Source organism: Etheostoma cragini, chromosome 24 (genome assembly GCF_013103735.1).
Source record: "Etheostoma cragini isolate CJK2018 chromosome 24, CSU_Ecrag_1.0, whole genome shotgun sequence".
In the NCBI taxonomy this organism is placed as follows: domain Eukaryota; kingdom Metazoa; phylum Chordata; class Actinopteri; order Perciformes; family Percidae; genus Etheostoma; species Etheostoma cragini.
Genome location: NC_048430.1, coordinates 8487633 through 8507057, shown reverse-complemented (window position 1 = coordinate 8507057; position 19425 = coordinate 8487633). Strand labels below are relative to the sequence as shown.

The window sequence follows — 19425 nt, the reverse complement described above, 5'->3', positions numbered from 1 at the left end:
GAGCCAATACAGGTCCCTTATTCTGTGTGGTTTATCAGCAGCATAATCACCCAGCTCAACCACGGCCATCAAACAATATAATGAGACTATATATCAGTCAGTCAGCCATACAAGTACCTACTTAATGTGTTATAAAACCATCAGCACAACAGGACCGGCGGTCACAACACCGGTCCAGTCGGCAGAATGGATGACATTGCCCACAGCTGCAATGACATGTTGTTTAATGGCTGTTGTTATGGCTGATCCTGAAGGCGCAGTGTACGCCTGCTGAGATCTCACCGCAGGAAGTGAGTTGGCAGACGGGCAGTGGTAGGAGAATAAGGGATAAATACTGCGGGAATTGAAAGAGATGAGGGAGCAGTAAGAGCATGGCTCTGTGATCTCTTAATAGTGAGAACCTCCGTCTTGCCACTCTACTCTGTCCTAGAAAATTCCCGAGGCATAGGGACTATGCAAATTTAGGAAGATACACAAGAAAGAGAAATAGCACTGACAGAGAAGCGCCTTTTAGCCAATACTCAATATATTTAACTGATAATTATTTGAGCCATACATAGCAATGATTCTGTCTTGGTACCACTTTTGAAAAATAAGCCAAACTTAAAAATGTGACTCAATAAACATTGCTGAATTCTGATTGGTGTACAGTACAGACATTTCCTTCACCCTAATTGAGCACCACCTACTTTAAAGCAGTGAAAACAAGCTACATTTAAATAAAGAAATCTTTCATGTGAATTAACAAAAACTTTAACAATTCGCAGGTAAAAGGTATTAAAAAAAACAACTTTAAAAGGTATTTTATAAGTAACTGCCAGTATCAATAAAGGTTAATTAACAACTGTAGTAATGCTTTATTCAGTAGTAATAAGCAAGCCATTTAGTTGTTGAGCTAACCACAACAAATTTACACTGATAATTAAAGTGGCAACAATTTTATGATAAATGTGCTTACGAATGAACAACTAAATACCAAACAACACCATATAGGTTGCCAGGTGTGACTGTTGTACGTCCTCGGAGCTTTTTAAGGCAAGGTGACCCAGGGTGAGCTTAGTGACCCATTAAGTGGTTGGGGATATTCTGTTGAGCTCCCAAAAGAACCTATTACATAAAATATTAAATTACATATTAGCACTAACTGCGAACATTATTTACTTCAAAAAGAAGGACATGCTGTGGTCACATCCATCATATCAGCCTGGTATTTGGCCAAAGAGCATTATTCGCATCAGTGTGCTGGTGCATACACTGCATGAATAACAAGAGAAGTGACGCTGTAGGTAGAGAGAAATAGAGGGATGCAGAAAGAGAGAGTAGAGACGAGACACAGAGAGGAGGTGACGGAGCAGTAGTATGAGCAGATGCTGACAGGCTGGAGCCGTTATTGTTTCATTAGGACAAAGCCGGATTTAACTGATGAGGGGAGGACAGGAGAGGTTGTTTAAATCAGATCCACACCCATGGCCTCTTAAACTCTCTTGAGCTCATTCTTACTCACACACACACTCACCGCGCCACTTTATTTACCAGCTAATAATGCACCTTGCCTTTGCCAAATGAGTCTCGCCAGTGGCTCGGTGCAGAGGATTCATTGGACAAATAAGCAGTATGTTCAAGCCTCGAGCAGGAATACATTCACACAATTATTCTGTGTTGAGTAAGTAAACAATGTCCTCACATATAAAGTTGCACAGCGAACCCTCTGGTACACGCTTTAATATTCACATTACCCATATAAAATGCTGCATTTGTTCAGTTGTGTAATTTAAATCTGTTGAAACAAGATTGCCACATGCCACAAGCTTTTGCCCAAAGCAACCACATCTATGCATGTTTATATTTCAACTAAACTTACAATATTTTGACCTCTGTGCCTATTTATTATACAGATACATAACTTTTAAGGTACCAAAAAAGGAACTGTTTTGGAAATACTGCTCTCTGCAGTTGGAATGGCCAATTACTGTGAATGACGGGTACAACGCATGACACATGTGAGATGTGTACATGAAAGTAAGTTTCAATACAATTAGGCTGAATGAACTGGTTGAAGGCATGTAAGACCATTTCCTCCCCCACATTGGTTGATACAATAATGAGAACCTTAGTTTCTGCTTGAATTTGGGGTATCTTAAAGGCCTAGTAAAATATTCTTGTGCTAAACTCATGACACCACAATGACACGGAGTGAGCTCATTAAGACGTGATAGCAGATGAGCGTTCTTATCAGTATGCAAGGACATTCACTCTTGGTATTAGCGAGCCCATCCCAGCAGCGATGAACTCACTTTTCCTCCACTCTCTGCATTTAAATAGCAGTCTTTTCCTGCACTATTTAGTTACTAAACATGCTTTTATGTGGAAACTATTTCTCTGTTAAGATCTCAAATTTAGGAGTGGAAGCATTTGGAATTGGCAGTACAGTAATACAAATGCCTGTTAAGTTGTGGATGTTTTCTTCTTGTTGAAGCTCTTTTCCTGAGGTATAGCCATGGGGCCAATGGCTTAAAAGAAAGTGTTTAGAGCACTGCCCCGGAAGGGGCCCAGCACTGCATATTCTCTACTCTGCCTACACCTGATTGGCCCCTGAATGGCTGTACTGGAGCTCTACAGGACCAGGTGGGCATCGGTGATTTAGTAAACAAGTAAAATAATCTGTAAACAAGTTTGTAATAAATAACCCAATTAACGCACAGGGAAACTTCATGCAAACCAACAGGCTCAAAGTAGAACCAAGAAGTTGTAAACTGTGATAGATGTTTAATAGTAATAATTTCATTCTTTTTCTTCTTCTAACAAATACCTTCGAACCGGCATAATTGTCTTCTCCTGTTTCCCTGTTTCTTAACCAGTGTTACTTCTTTTTGCTTTATACACACACACACACACACACACACACAAACTAACCTACTTTTTGGGTGAGTCTGTATACAAAACAGAAACATTATTCTCTACCAGGGGTGGTGGGAAAAAATCAATATAGCATAGATTCATGATATATTCCGTGGCAATACTGAATGGATACACAGATGCCAAGTATCGATCTTTTATTACAAATGTGTTGGTCAGGTTGCTTGCCTGACCAAAATTGAACTGAGATGAACAAAACCATCTTTTTGAAAAAAGGTAAATAAGTTGCAATATATCGCAGAATATTGCAATATGTTTAGAATCACAATATTATCGTATCGTGACATAAGTGTTGTGACGATATCATGTCGTGAGGCCTCTGCTGATTACCACCCTTATTCTCTACACACCTCTGCGATATTGAACCTGATATATTTGGTGTCTTTTGAATCGCTGGGATCTTGACTTAATTTCAACGAGAGGTTCAGTATGTTTGAGCAGTGCAGGGCTACACTGCATGCATTTGTAATGACATCCCGTGCCTCCGTTCAGCCAGCCTGCCCTGGAGTAAACGACGGGAGCTGTCCAACTCCCCCGGATGCTGAATCCTTCTTGTCACAGAGCAGAGGAGAGCATGTGAGCAGCATGAGAGCTGTCCAACGGCCTGTGGTTCTGAAACACTCACATGGCTTACGTCTGTACACAGCTAGAAGAGGACCTTGGGGGGAAGGAAGGGAGGGCGATTCCAAGTGCATTAGTCCTGCTTCATTGGACTGGGGTCAAAGATCAAGGCCTGGGGTCGCGCGCTGCAACAGTGAGACGACTCTGCTGTGTGTGCTGCCTCTCCCTGAGAGCAAAGCAATTTGTTTTCACGGAGGGCTACTTTAAGAGGCACCACAGTGTGAGCCTGGCTTTTTTTTCATATTAGCCTCTGTTTCGTTCAAGGTTGAGAGAGAGGGGGGAACACAACACAAACAGAAAGACAGAGTTAAAAAGATGGAAGAATAAAGTGTCTGTTCACAGGGGAGGCAGACAGATAAATGGTGATAGAGATAAAAAAAAATGGTAAAAGAACAAAGAAAGGAAAATAGAATAGTGGGGATGGCAGAAAAGACAAAGAAAACAATAAAGAAATGAAGTAGCAGTGTGTTTTGCAAGTCAACAGCCTTCACACATGTCCATGATATGGAAATGCCGGCCAAGCGCTCAGATCACGTTTTGACAGCGCGTACAAGAGGCATCTTTTTCCCGTCTGACTCAAGAGGTGAGCTCTCTGTTTCAGAAAGCTGTGGCAGATATGGAGAGAGAGGGGGAGTCCCTGAGCCTTCGCCGTCCTCAAATCCCTCATCCAGACAAGCTTGATCTCCATTCACAGACTCAGCTCTATCATTCCTTTGAATAGGGAATCCACATTCGCCAGCCGTCCAAAGCCTATCGTTCGGTTTCATCAGACAAAACAGTGCCTGTGAAAAGTGTGATACAGGAGGAGCGCAGGATTTTTAGTATGCTGGGTAGGTCAGAGTGGAAAGAAGTGTTCAGATGGAAAGTAAACAGGGGAAAGAGGAATTTCTGTGTGTATGCACAAAGTATGCGTGCAGTGTGAACGCACATATTCATATATTAAAGGGAAGAATTCAAATTAAAGAGAGAATAGAGAGGAACAAAGACCTTATGAAAATGACTGTTGGCAACAAAATTGTGCACGTTATGCTTACTTGAGACATATGGCCACTACTCAAAAGTAATTTGGATGTTCGAATATCTATTTTGATTTTCACAAAAAAGACTTAACAGAGCGTTTTAGATTAAATCCCTTCATTCTGTTGGCTCAAAGGATGGCTACAGATGACATATTTCCATCCCTGCTGGTCAGGTAATGACACTTTCAGCTGTTGATCCACAGCTTAGTTCCTCACCATTCAGTAATGCTCTTACACAGCATGACCTACAAAGACTGGGGGGGGCAGGTGGAGTGTAACGCTGAGGACACTAAAACACGGCTGCTAATGTGTCATGGGGATTGAACCCATGACCTACTATTAATCAGTGGTCCGTCCAACCTGTAGGCCAACCTGTCACAGGCTCTACAGATTTGATTGTGTCTAATTACTTTTACACCCTGTTATGTCTCCTTGGAAGATAGGGGGGAATTGACTTGGCCAGTTCTTTTTCACGTTTTCCAGTGGAGTATTTAGTCTAGCTTTGAAGGGCCAAAAAATCAGTCACAGGACAAGTTTACACAGTGAGATGCAAAAGGGGTCAAGGAGATCCCCCCTCCAGCCCGATACACCCCTGGCTCTGCTTCTCTGTGACAGTACATTAGCAAATCTGCGCGGACTGAAGACTTCCCTTCCAGTCAAGAGGCTGTCCGAACATGGCCCGCTTGATTAAGATGGATGTGTGTGGCTGGGATTATGCAGAAACTGCTCATGGCCCGGCCTCTTCCAATTCCCGTCCCTAGCCCTGACAGCTGTCTATAACACTGCTGCCTCTACCTGTAAATTATACTAATGCAGACTGACAAGCAGCCTGCCCTACTCCTATAGGCAAGGCCGTTCAGCGGACCTGCAGTGATGACATAACTGCCGGGCTACACACACATACACACACGAAACAGAGGCGGAGAGTGTGTTGTGGCGGAACAAAGGTGATCAACCGGAGCAGGACGACACACGTGCACATAAACCCTGCTCTCACCTCCACCTCAATCTTTGACTTTCTTGGTTGAATAGAAAGTCTGCTGTGCTGTCGAACGCTTCCCAGAAATGAACCCTCTTCAAGGCTACATCGATGGGCGATGACGGCCGAGCTCCATTTTTAAAACGTTCCGAGCGATGCATGGTTTGGCTAAGTACCATAGCCAAGGTTCAATGTTTCAAGGTTTGCTTATGATTCTAGTTTGGTTGGCATCCATCTAGAAAGGTGCACTGCAACTTCGAGGTAAAGGATTTCTAATAAACTCAAAGATTATGGAAAAGTACATTTTGAGCAGGACAACATACAAACGTAGGGTCCGAGTACCAAATTCAGCTTGTTTGTTTAGTTTAATTATGCAAACTCTTTGCCTTGTTCATTTTCATGTCACATTAATTAAAGGTACGCACCTTCAGAGAAGCTTTTCCCAACTTCCTCTTTGCGATCAATAAAATTCATTATACTGCGATAATTCATCCAAAGCTAGAACTAACCCCAAAGATATTACTAATTTATTCTGTTCCTACAAATGCAAATGCATTAATTTTCCAATCTCCCATTCTGTATCTTCTGAGAAAAAGGAACTCAAAAAGAAAATAAACTTTAAGTATCAGTGAAAAGAAACAGTATAGCTGCCTCTCTCCCATGTTGCTGTAATGACCTCGACTCACCTCTGTCTCCAAGAAGCGCCGCAAGGCCCTCTTCTTCTTGATACTTTTGCGGCGGACAGTAACGGCCACGCTGAGCGCCAGAATGACAATGATGAATAAGCCGCCGATAATGCCAGCTGCTATTAGCGGTGTCCTGTAGAGATGGAGGAAGAGAAGCAACATTAACATTGCAGAAATATTAAGGAACTAAAAGGCAGTTTCAAAAATAGTGCACACCTCAGACTACGCTGACGAATGCTCCAACCTGCCGTTCTCACCACTTCAGATTTAACCCCTTTTACTTTTAGTATCTGGAATCTTCAACTTGATTGGCCAGCCTGTGTTGGATTGGCTGAATTGTGATCTAGTGGGCCAATCTCCCACCAGCAAACATTCAAGAAGATGGCTGCTGGGAGAGTTTATACAACTTACAACCCACAAATTCTATCCTCTTCCTTAACTCCTTTCTGCTCTCTTCATTTTGCACCCGTCCCTTTCGTTTCGCACAAGAGCCCACAGTCATTTCCAGGTGAGAGCTGCTTCCATTTTCACAGGTCGGAAGAAAAAGCCTGTGAGGGTATGTGCTCTTATAACTTGGGTTGGCTGAAAAGCTGCAGCTTGTGCTGCACTGGACTGGATTTCCTCATATTTCAGCCAGTCTTCTCTAAATTGGATGAAACAGCAAATTTAAATTTGAAGTTTATTTTGGTCTACAATAAATACCAGAGATAATAAGGCAGGAAACTGTGTAAAGAAAAGTAAAGAAAAACAGCCATCACAATGACCATAGTTACACACTTTGTTAAATATGGAACTATAAGGGAACAGCAGAAAGGCTATTATAGAGTAATTTTAGAAAATCCTTAATTTTATAAGGCATTGCAATTGACCCTGGCATTTTTGCTTTGATGTAATTTATATATGCTTTCCAGTTTAATTCATTGCCTACTATCTATAAAAGTGCCAATCCTTAACAAATTGCTTCTGATTCTCCTGGGGGGGAGAGATCTGCTTAAGTCAAGTATAAAGGTTGGAAATTAAAAGCTCTTTCGCGTCACTAATGATGGCGCTAATGCTTTTGCCATTTAAATACTTCTTGCACTTGTGGGTTCTGTTATGCCACCACTCAATCATGTCCTTCTATCACTCTCTTTCCCTTAATCCGTCCATGTGAATTCCATTTTCACCCACTTGCAAACAATCTTCACAGGAGGGCTGTGAAGATTTTTTGAAACACGACCACACAGAATCAAATAACGCCCACTTCTACCTGATGTGTGAAGTCCAAAACTCTATTAGCAGTAAAGGCCATTAGCAGCTAATGGAAGACTCATGTACCATGAAGCTATAGTAAAGCAAGGTGTTGCAGCTTTTGCCATATCGATTGGGACTAACCCAAAGAAGGGGGAGCTTGAAATTTACAAAGGGGCTGTGGATTTCGACATAATGAGATACACAGCCATGTTGTGAATGGTAATGCAGCAGTTTGGGATGGATTAAATAGAAGGTGGGGAGGGGTTTGGGGGGTTGGAGAGCCAAGGGGAAACAACAACCATGGGAAGAACCAAATAGGGAGCGAAATTAAAAGACATGAAGGGAAAAGCGAAAACAAAACAAATCTGAAAAGGAGGAAAAGGAAGAGAAAGTGGACAAATAACAGAGAGTGAGGTGAGAGACAAGAAAAAAGGACTTCTCCAATTAGGAGGAAAGAGTTTACAGAAGGACAAGCAACAAGGGGAATAAAACCACCGTAAGAGCAAAATACTTTTTTATTTTGAAAATAGAAACTCAGCAGAGGTTTCCAAAGGAACCTAATAAGGTCTAATGTCTGTTCCTCTCTTTAAAAGGAGCTTAAGACCCATTTGTTTTAATGGATATCCTAGTTTTAATATCCTACTTAAAATAAGGGTGCCATTCTTTGGAGGTTGCTGTAAAGATCCCTTTTTTTAATTGTTATTTTTAACAGAGTTGTTGCTGTCCTCAGGCTATTTAGTTGCCTGTTATTGATTTTACACTTGTTAATGTTAATACATATTGTTAATATATTAATAATATCAGATTTGTCACTGGTAGCAATAGAGGAAGTAGTAATGTAGTAACCTCAGCTGCTTTCTAGGTGTTTGGGAGAAGTCCAAGTCACGTCACAAAAAGGTATCTTTCAGGTCTCTACAGGCGCCTTCGGACATAAGAAAGCGATTGGGCGATTTGCCGGGTCGTGCGGTGGTAGGGCGTGTCACTTAAATGGCCCATTTATGTGACGTCATGTTGTGTAATTTAACACCCCAATGTAGCACAAGTACACAATATATTTCACAATTATTCTTTTCAGATCGTTTATAGATCTCAATATTCCCGACCGCACTTGAAGGCAGCTTCATTTCAACGAGAAAGGGAGAACGAAAACAGACTGTGCTTTCTTTGTTGCTGCAGGAAATAGTCAGCTGTTACAGAACCTCCTGGGCGCTTGTGTTTAGTTTTTTTTAGCCTCATAGTGTTTTAAAACGTACTTGTAGCACCGATAATGGGAGTGATGTTTCCTGTTTATTGTACAGGACTCTCACAACGCCTCAGAATGACTGCCAAGTCTGATGGATGGTTATGTGATTGGCCACTGCAGGGTGATGTAAGGTTGCATCTCTGCAAAAGTTGAATTTGCTTCAACTTTTGGGTCTTTTTGTGTGAACATATGCTGAATGCTATTTGCTGTACGTTTAAATCCCATGAACATTTTTACTCTCACTCATAATTACAATGACACATATTACATGCCACCAGTGACACAAATTAGACCAGAAGAAAACACTCCTAAACAATCTATTAATTATAAAATACAAAAACTGACTGCCCTCATGATAATGAGTTTCATGAGAAACTTTAATGAGTAGTGGCAGAATCTGATTGTGGTCTCCCAGTCCTACGTTCAAAATGTGTATCCTGAGATCCCCTTACCTGTCCATCATCCCAACACAATCTTGGAGTCTTGGCCCAATGCACCTGCGGGGCAGACAAACCAAAAGAGATCATCCATTAAATCAGGGACAGGTTATGAGTAACCGTGTTGTCTTTCTTCCACGTCAATCAGCTGTCACTGGGCAGGGACCTGTAAAAAAACTGAATCCATGAGCACCAATGACCATTTGTCAAAATGACAGGAAGAAGTGTTTGGAAGGGAAAGCATTGTTCTTGTCTGTTTCACGTGGTATTTTAAATGGATTTGTGGACTGAGAAAACATTTCTGAATCACCTGGGAGCATTTTCCAAACAAAGTGCCGTGACAAACCTTTGGGGATTTTTTGTTTTATTTTCTTGTTTCGCGTTTGAAAAACAAGTTCTTTTTTATTTGACTCTGATTCAGGGACTTCTCCCTCTGTTTCAGCATCTTTAACACAATCACTTTTACCTTCATTCCAAATACAAGCAATCTTGTTTTCTTAACAATCTCAACAATCAAAGCCACTGGAACGTATAGTGCTAATAACACGCCGATCAGAGACAAGTGGAGGTTTTAGCATTTAGGTAAGCAGGAAGTGATTAGAGCAGACTGGCTGCTCATTAATTCTAGCTCCTTGAGTGGAGGACTTTGAGCAGCAGGATAGACACAGCAGAACAGTTTTTGGAATGCTCCTCTGTGTGTGTGTGTGTGTGTGTGAGAGAGAGAGAGCGTCTGAGAGTGTGTGTGTGTGTGTGTGCAGGTTGCACAAGCACACAATACACAACAAATTACACAGCAAATTAGGAGAGCAGACTAACTTTGGAATTAAATCGGTGACAACGGTGGCTCCTCCAAAGTCGCTTCGTTGTCAATTAAATGGTGCACCAAGTAGCTAATTAGCAAGCAATCAGTGTCTGTAGTGTGTGTGTGTGTGTGTGTGTGTACATAGTTACCTTCCTGGAGAACAAAGGATCGGTCTGACAATAAACATCATGAGGTGGGCACAGTACATATTCATACAGTACGTATTTGCATGCATGCATGAACAGACTATAGTATCACTGGATTATATGGAGGAACGTATTTTTTATGATTTGCTAAGCAGATTTAAGGATGTTTGTTTGTGATAGACAGCAGAGGTAAAAGGGTAGGTCAAACTAAATCTAAAGATATGTGTATTCACAAAAAAGAATTCACTTAGTTTTGAAGCTGAAAGATATCAGGAAAACATGCGATATGCAATACAATTGTTAAATATGTGCACCCGGATAGCTCAGTTGGAAGAGCAGGCGCCCATATAGAGGTTTACTCCTCTACGCAGCGGGACCTGCAGCACATTGCATTTAAAAAGTTGAATATTGCAATGACGATATCACTCAATATCTTTCCAAGAGCTATAGCTTCACATCCTTGCTCTTTGCCACCTTAGCCGGCATATAGAGCACTAGGGCTTCATCTAATTGGCCAAATAGTTAAACATGCAGAGTGAATGCATGGCACCTGTTATAGGCTGTCATTTATTGCAGTTCAAGCAAGTGGTGCGATACGTGTACCTCCATATCAACATTTACCAACATAACGGTAAATTCGCAATTTATTGTGCAGCCCAAGTTTTGACTCTGAAAAGTCAGAGTACTACACAAATTGCAGCAATGAGGGCAAAGTACCTCCCTAAACCGCTGCTGTGTGTGACAGCCACTGCTGCAGCTCCAAACAGCTAACCTTATCAATGAGCTGGCCAAATCAGCTGGCCAAACTACAATTACTAACGTTGCGTTGTTTCAAGAACAACAGCATGCGCCAGTCCCTTTCAACTCATCTTTGCCTCACATTTCTCCCTCTTTGCATTCCCTTTATCTCCCCCGCCCCTCCATGTGGTTTAAAAACCTTTGAGGCAGCGTAATGAGGCTTCTGGTTTAACCATCTGCCCTGTTGAAGTGTCTCTTAGCAGGACAAAAACTCTTCACCAGCCGCAACATTGCTGCTCCTTTCCTGACATTGACTTATGACCTCCCCAAAGCCTCACTTTGGCTCATGGCCTCAAATATCCAGACTGTCTTGATTTTAATCCAAAGCACCCTATGGCTGGAGGGCAGGATTTAAAATGACAAGGCATGATGGAGGTGTTGTCATGCCAACAACAGATTTAGTGTTCACAGAGTCCTGCGTGTGTGTGCCTGTGAGTGTGAGCGAAAGCTGTCATGGGAATAATTATAACATATCTATCCATCAAATTCACAGCTATCCTCTGCTCTGCTTTCTACCTTTTCTCACTTTGTCTCTCCCCTACCGTAAAAGCTCCTGCACTGACATTATCAACACTTATACCATGGTCTGGGTGAATACTCAATTCTGATTGGCTGCAGGGTGTCCATAAAAAAAGTGATGTAGGACACCCAGTTAAGGAGTTTCAGTTAAACTGACTAAATAACTGCGCTACATTAAAACAAAAAGGAAATGTGTATCTGTTATTTCCAACTCGTCCTCTGAAAACCACTGGACGGCGTTAACGCACAAGCTGCAACAAGTAAGTTATTCTTCCCCTCTGGACGGATGTTGTTTCACAGCGAATAACGTTATCTCAAATCCTGTTCACTGTTTAGGTTGCTACTTCAGGCTGCGACCCACAGTAATGTTGCACATCGCGGATACAATTGTTCGTATAAGTCCATATTTTGTTATGGGGACAATGCCATGGCTGGAAAGCTAGCTTGTCTTGTTGTTCAACATGCTGTCAGATTATCTTTACTGCTTGCCAACTGTACACAATGTTATTGACTTTGAATCTTGCTAGCATAGCGTTAGCTTTCTGGCTTGTACCTGAGCGGACTATAAATATATCTTGTTGATAAGGGAGGAAAGTCGTATCCATGGTCCTTCCTATTTCCTGGAGAAACCTTCCTGACCTTTCTGGCTTTTGTTGATGCAAAATCCTTAATGATGTTACATAAAATCTCCTCTATTGAGTGACTGATACTGATGACGGCAAGGCCAGTGAGCCATTCCTGGGACATGGTTGTCCTCAGGTAGGACTTGATCAACTCTAGTTTGGAAGAGCTTCTCTCTGCTTGAGCCCCAGTGACAGGTGGACTGGGACCAAGAATCAGCCCTGGCCTTTTGGCCCAGACCGGCCCACCACATAAGATCACAAATACAACCTGTCCTTGCGCTCCCCTGTATATGTATGACAACTCCTACTCCTTAAAACTACTAACGCCATGTAAGCAAGAACCAGGGAGAGTTGACACATTCAATACTTTAAAAGAGCGCCATTTACTAATACAATAAAACTGTAAACTCCTCATGAATCCTAAAACAATGCTGATAGGAAAGCTACAATTCTTGTTTGTATTGTTTATCTAGGCTACTAAAACAATCATACAGTACAGCTTGCCTACGTATTTTATTGTAGTAGTGTAAACATCAACAGTTTGCCCACCACTTGTTTCTGGCTCAGTTTTGGCTCAGCACGCCGATTTGCCAATTCCCAACACAGTGAATTGGTAGATAACAGAAAACCGCTTCACGGCACAGTGGATTTTGATTCATTTTTGTTAAATTCTCGTGTCGCCCACCATGTGACGCGGCTGCCCGGTTCGGCCGCGCCAAAAACCACCACTGGGTTCCCACCTCACCGTCGTCCATTAATACCTGACAACGGAGACCTCGTTGGGCATTAACCCTGACTTAGAGGGTGGCTGCCGTGAAACAGAATGACCTCCTGCTATGTGAGAGAGAGAGAGAAAGAGAGAGAGAGCGTGTTAGAAAGAGAGAGAGAGAGAGAGAGAGCGTGTTAGAAAGATAGAGAGAGAGAGAGAGGGAGAGAGAGAGAGAGAGAGAGAGAGAGAGAGAGTGAGAAAGTAAAATAACCTTTCCACTTCAGATCATATCTCCAGGCCTGTTGCTAGGTTTCAGCTCTGTAACTTTGTTTGCTGAGACCACCAACAAGCTCCACCTCAGCTCCTCAAGCGACCTTTCTCCTCTTTTCACCTACCCACATTCTGTTTCCTTGATGGTATGATACCAGGTTCAGTAAAAAATGTTAATTAAAAGGCCAAGGCTCAAGTTCATATTCATAGCTCAGACTGACTTCAAAGAGGACGGAGTGACTTCAAGACGCTTGAGAGGACGGGGACATATACCAAGCGCGTTGGTACATAAAGAAGGTGAGTTTTCTTTGTATCCACAGCCTCAAAGCTTTTGAGGACTCTGCATGAAAGTGTACATGTTTAGGGAGAGATGTGATAGACAGCCTGGTATTGGCTAGACTGTACATTTATTTACCATTTAAGTTTAATTTGCAATCTCTGGGGCCCTGGGTTCTGCACTGGGTTCTGCTGTCAGAAATATAAGGGAACTGTATATTGTTCAACAGTTTAAGAATACAGTTAGACAAAACGTTTTATGATAATAAACTAGTGTAGTTTACTTTATAGAATGTGTACCAGATAATATGGTATCACATAATCTGGGTCACATAATAGCTATACAACCAAGATGCATCCTGCAATTCACTCAAAACTTAATTTGTTTCAAGAAGTAATAAATAAATAAATAAATAAATAATTTTAAATTTCACAGAAAGAAAAAAATACAATTTAGTTAATCACAATTATTTTTTGGGACAATTAATTGTACATTAGTATTTGGAATTATTGCAGGCCTAACAGTAGCACTGTATAATGAGGTACAGTACATCTGGACCTTTTGGATCTTATGCAGATGGAAAGCATTATGCTGCAGAATTGCCAATTATTCTCTAATAATTGTATGCCCGTTTGGAGCTCTTGGGTTAAACCTTTCCTCCAGCAGCTGTTTAGATTTTTGACTTCTTGTGTTTGGATGCTCTTTGTTCCATCCATCACTTCATGTAGTTTTCTCTAGAACCTCAGGCACCTCTTCCACCTACTCCTTTCTACTCTGTCTTACATTTTTTACGCCGTACAAGCCCCACCCCCCGTCTTTGGCTTTATATCTCCCCTCGAGCTACTGCCTCTCTCCACCCATCCCTTCATTCATAGTTTATTTGCACTATACTCAACATGGCATTAAGGGTCAATGCATTCTACCTCCTCACCGAAACCCACAGGGTCAGGGAATCTCTCCTTCTGTCTTTTTTATTTTTTTCTCTCTGCCCTTGGATGGGAGGCGCCGAATGTCCAAAGCAGTATTCAGTCTTCATGATGCTTTTTACGACATTAAAGCACCGAACCCCGAGGATGCTCAACACTCGTAAAACACTTGAAAGAAATGCAATAATTTGTACACGCAGACACACATCTTTACGTATCATCCTTCTCTTACCCCTGGGTGCAGTTAGCATGGCAGGGATGGCACTCGTTGTTGGCCTTGGCGTACTTGAAGATGAAACTGTTGGCCCCCTGCAACCCATCAGGGCACTTCTCCACACAGTTGGGTCCATCTTTGAAGTGGAGGCATTTCACACACTGGTCCGGGCCCTGAGAGGAGAGCCCAACAAGGAGGAGGGAGATCAGAGGATTGGTAATAAAAGAGATGGTGGACAAGAAATGAATAAAGAAATAGGAGGGTGTAGTAAAGGGATCAGAAAAATTGGAAAGAGCGGGAATTAACAGAGAGAAAGAAATGTAGAACAACATCATGGGCAAAGAGGTTAAGGAAATAAAGTGAGGGGGAGTGTAATAGAGCAAAGACTAGAGATAAAAAAATGTATGAGGAGAGAATAGAACTGAACAGAATCAGAATCATGTCAATTTGCTCACTTCCTACCATGGCTAATGGAGCTGGCAGGACCCCGCATTATTTCCATTCAGTGATTTATAATATGTTGAGCAAAATTACCATGAGTGTATTCCGCTGCACCGCTGTTAAAATTGGCAAAATGCATAAGAAATCAGGTCATGTCAAAGTACGCAGCATTGAATGTGATGGAGGCGATGACAAGTTGGTAACCGATCACAATCTCAGCTGCAGCAGCATCATGAATAAGTAAGGCGGGTAGTGGTGTGTGTGCAAGAGAAGAACTGTGTTCGGTGTGTGTTTATGCTTGTGAAGCAATTATGGTGTTGACTAGATAGCGTTGTGTGAACTGTGCAAAGATGGGTGGTTGTGTGTGGGCGTTTGTATGCGCGAGTTGTTGTCAAGAGGCAATGTTGTATTCCGGGCGCTAGTTCTGGCACCGCGCTCCGTTGCTAATGTTGACCACAATGACCTGATGGACAGCTTCTCACAGTTTGACACACTGAGACACACGCCATCAATAAACATTATTCTCACTTTGCATGTTTGTGTGCATTTGTGTGCGCGCGTGTGTGTGGGGACCCATACAGATATCTGAATGCGGTCAAGTATATTTGTGTGTGCCGTATGTGTATTTGTGTGTGAGACGCCTGTGGATGATTGACTCTGGTGTTATTTACTACTCAACTGTGACCAGCATCTCAAAGTCAGCCACCTCTGTGCATCCTTGAGGAGTCTTTTTCCCTCTTCATCTCTTATTCACTCGCTCCCTTTCCAGGGACAGCCATACAAGGTTACTCATACTAACTAAACTACCAAATTCTACAAAAATTATTCATGTGCCTCATTCGAAACATCTATCAGTTATGGAACACTTTAAATGAAAATGTATGTAAATATGTGGTTTAGCAGACGTTTCAAAACCTTTTTGACTCATGACCCCTAAAGCATAAAGACAAGATGTGCTGGACCACCAATCGGTGCATTCTGACATACTTTTACTATGTGTGGCATTTGTGCGGCCAGACAGCTGAGTTGGTAGAGCGGCCGTCCATATAAAAAGGTTTACTCCTTGACGCAGAAGGTTCGACTCCGAGCTGCGGCCCTTTGCTGAATGACATTCCCCCCTCTCTCCCCCCTTTCATATCTGCAGCTGTCCTGTCAAAAATAAAAGCTGAAAATGAAAAAAAAAGAACTAAAAGCCAATTCATCATGGGCGCCTGTGTGTGTGTGTGGTAGAGCGGTTGCCTGCTAATCGGACGGTTGGTGATCCGGTCCATTGCAGAGCGGTTGCATGAAATAGGAAGGTTGGTTGTTTGATTCCTAGCCCTGCAGTCCTTGGGCAAGACACTGAACCCTGAGTTGCCCCTGATGCTGCGCCATCAGAGTGTCAATGTGTGTGAATATAATAAACATCTGGCGAGGAGGTGGCACCTTGTACCTCGGCCACAGTGTGTGAATGTGTGTGACTGGTGAATGGTTCCTGTACTATGTAAAAGCTAGTTTAAGACTAGAACTAAAATACCAATTAAAGACATTCTCCACATTAAAAAAGAAAGGTCATAATGTGTTTTATTTAAAAAAAGGCTAAATATTTTTGTAAACTGGAGTAAATTAATTTGTTATGGACTATGCATTAATCAGCATTTGTTGCACCAGGACAGTGTAAGTACACGTAACTCAAAATAAACTACAGCGCCCAAGTTTATCCTAATTTAGTAACACTAAACTAGTCTATAATTACAACATTCCACTTCCAGGACAGCTCTGTTGCCGCTGGAAATTCCACTGGATGTCCATTACCTTTCGCTTTCTTTATGTTGAAATTTTAACTGCTCCTCAGATTTCTGCAAGGTAAATCCAGACAGCTAGCTAGATTGGACAGATACCAGTCTGAGTTTTCTGTTGCACGACTAAAACAACTTTAAAACGTCCACCTTTCACCAAAACAAGATCCTTCCTGATGATGTGGCTCATTTGTTTTTTGTATGCATCTGTGCATACACGTGGATCTCTAGTGAAATTTTGAAGGGATATTTAAACATTTTGGAGAGTGGTGGGATCCCATCTAAGACTCTAAAAGTGACTTTACAGGAAGGTCAGAAACTAATCTCATTTTGCTGTTTTGAGTGTGTGCATGTCTGCTTGCCAAAAGCATGCCTCCTAAAGTAGCCACAGTAGTTCATCATTCCTCCCATTAACCTACCATTCACCTTTGCAAACACAGCACTTATATCTTCTCAAATCCTGTGTGCAAAACAGATACACTCCCACAAAATAAGTTGGAAATGCACTTTAGCACGCTCAAGATATGGGACTATCTTAAACCGAAAAATGAGAGTGGTTTTAATCAAAAAGTGAAAAATAAGTCTACCAAAGTTTCATTAGGTGAAAACAAAGTTAAACTTAAGGGTGTCGGAAATGGATTCAGGAGGGTCTTACCTGGCCAAGACATGTTATGGTGTTCCCATCCATCTTCTCACACTGGCTATCACACTCCAGGCACAAAGAACCATTGGCAAATTCACGCATTTCCCTGATTGAGAGAAAATTGAGATAGAGGTGCTCGTATTATAGATTTGATTGCCACATTGAAATATTGATTAAGAGCCTGCTGTGTGTGTGTGTGTATGAGCGCTAGCTGTTCATAGCAGCCTTTTGATTTAAAACCAACATGTAATACAGCGACAAGAAAGCAAGGTTCAAACTTAATTTACTCATGTCCATCTCCTCCATTCCTACATGTACTGACTGCTTGGAGTGCCCTCCGGTAGAGGGGCATGCAGGGCAGCTTGCTGCCTAAGACTATTTGATCAAGTTAAAGGCTCAGTATGGTCAATATGATAACAGAGAAGTCCCATGAATAGTGAACAGCTTTTTAAATCATGGGCAAACACCAGGGGATGCGTGGAAGGGAGGAGAAGGTGAGGAGGAGCTGGTACGAGGGAATGAGAAAAACGGAAGGACGGCAGAAGAGGTAAGACGAGGGCATGGAAAGAAGTTGCAAGCATAGACGAAAAAGCAAAACCGATAAGTCAGAGAAATGTGCTCTTCATCCTGTAATCAATTCTAATAATCATTGCAGTTTGTGCAACTGACTCTTTATTCAGGCAGTTAGAGCCATGTGCGTAGATGATGGGATTCGTGTTTCCACTTAGACTTCTGAAGGAATAGAAACAACAAATATAGCTTAATATTGGGTTTATACACTGCAATTACATCAACAAGAACTGCACAGCACCTCAGGACATTCTGTTGAATACTTATATATATCTGTGTGTGTGTGTGTGTGTGTGTGGGCATGCACCCAATCTAAAATGTCTTCCTTTGTTTGTGTCAGAATCAGCACATTATCTTTTGTTTTTGAATTGTGGGGTCTCTGGCAAGCAGAGGATGACTGCTATCAATATCAACCGCTGCTGATCAAAAACACTTTTCACATTAGAGGGATCAATGAGCTGATGCAGAGGACAGACATCCTCAGAGTAGGATTCACCAGTTTTAAATAAGCCTCTTTCTCACAGTGGTGAGATAACGAGAGTGACTCCCTGTGTGTGTTTTTGTTTGTATTTGCATGCAATGCTAATAGGGTGGAAGAAAGATTCAACAGATCCCTGCTTGTGAGTTTTTTTTGTGTGATTTAGCACTGGGAAATTCAGATCTTGTGTGGGTATCTAGTGTTTTATGCATTTACGTGTGGGGAACATTAGAGGAAAACCTTTTAGACTTGGTGTTTCTAAAAGCTACAAAAAAGAAGAGAGACATTCTGACACTCGCAGAGTTCCACAGTATCACATTACAGAGCAATAAAAGTAAAGATAAAATAAAAAAATTCCATTTTACAGACCCTTAATGTCAGGGCGTTTTTTAATGGTCCTGATGGTTTTTCGTGTTCACAGCAGTTTGTCTCAAACATTCAAACATCCAAACATCCAGTATCACCGAGTGTCCTTTTTGTTAATAATATTTCCAGTGGACTCAAAGGAAACTCCCATTGCTTTCTTTTACACTTCTCCCTCGTCTTTATTTCCCGTGTTCCAAAATAAATTAGATTTCTCTCCTGGAAGCTCTGTCCATGGGAATCCTTTAGAAAAGGAGTCCAGGCAGTGGAGAGATCACTCTTTTGTTGGTTGAGAGAAAAAAAAAATACATGGGAGGAGAATGGGTGAGAGACAAAGACCTCAGCAGCGGTGCTCTCCAGGGTCATTTCCATTCCGTCAAAGCCGTTCCTCCTGATTGGCCCCCTTCACGGCTGGAAGTGCGCGCCAAGGCCCCCTTTGGGGCATGGCCTGATGGGGGATTAGCCCTGTTTTAGCAGAAATTTAAGCAGGACTGTGGCTACTATTCAGACCTCCAAGCCTCCAGCAAACCAGAGCATGGCCAACACACCAGAGCAACTTTTTTAATTAAACACTTTCAACGCCTCCCTAATCCGCTTCCTCCCCCCTTCCCCAACCCCAGTGGACACCATCTCAGCCGTTTTCTTTTCCCTTCTCGCACGCCTTTGCTCCTCCTTTGTATTATTCAACAGACGTATAAACTAAAGGGAATTAGTGCCCTTCCTCATTAAGAATG

General features: G+C 42.0%; 1 protein-coding gene and 1 long non-coding RNA gene across 6 annotated transcripts in view; one reads left to right on the top strand and one right to left on the bottom strand.

Moving 5' to 3' along the window:
- Positions 1–12527, top strand: part of LOC117939406 — a 33495-nt gene extending 20968 nt beyond the window's left edge. Inside the window, exons 3-4 of the long non-coding RNA XR_004655578.1 lie at positions 3339–3343; positions 12517–12527. This is a non-coding gene — a long non-coding RNA (uncharacterized LOC117939406). The remainder of the gene's footprint in view (positions 1–3338; positions 3344–12516) is intronic.
- The window catches only part of LOC117939396 (receptor tyrosine-protein kinase erbB-4-like), a 238984-nt gene that overhangs the window by 42721 nt on the left and 176838 nt on the right, over positions 1–19425 (bottom strand). For all 5 annotated transcript variants that reach the window (XM_034864733.1, XM_034864729.1, XM_034864730.1 and 2 more), the window contains 4 exons: positions 17293–17386; positions 14437–14591; positions 9150–9194; positions 6222–6354 (listed from right to left, as the gene is read on the bottom strand). In XM_034864733.1, coding sequence (XP_034720624.1) covers positions 6222–6354; positions 9150–9194; positions 14437–14591; positions 17293–17386 — 427 coding nt within the window. The remainder of the gene's footprint in view (positions 1–6221; positions 6355–9149; positions 9195–14436; positions 14592–17292; positions 17387–19425) is intronic.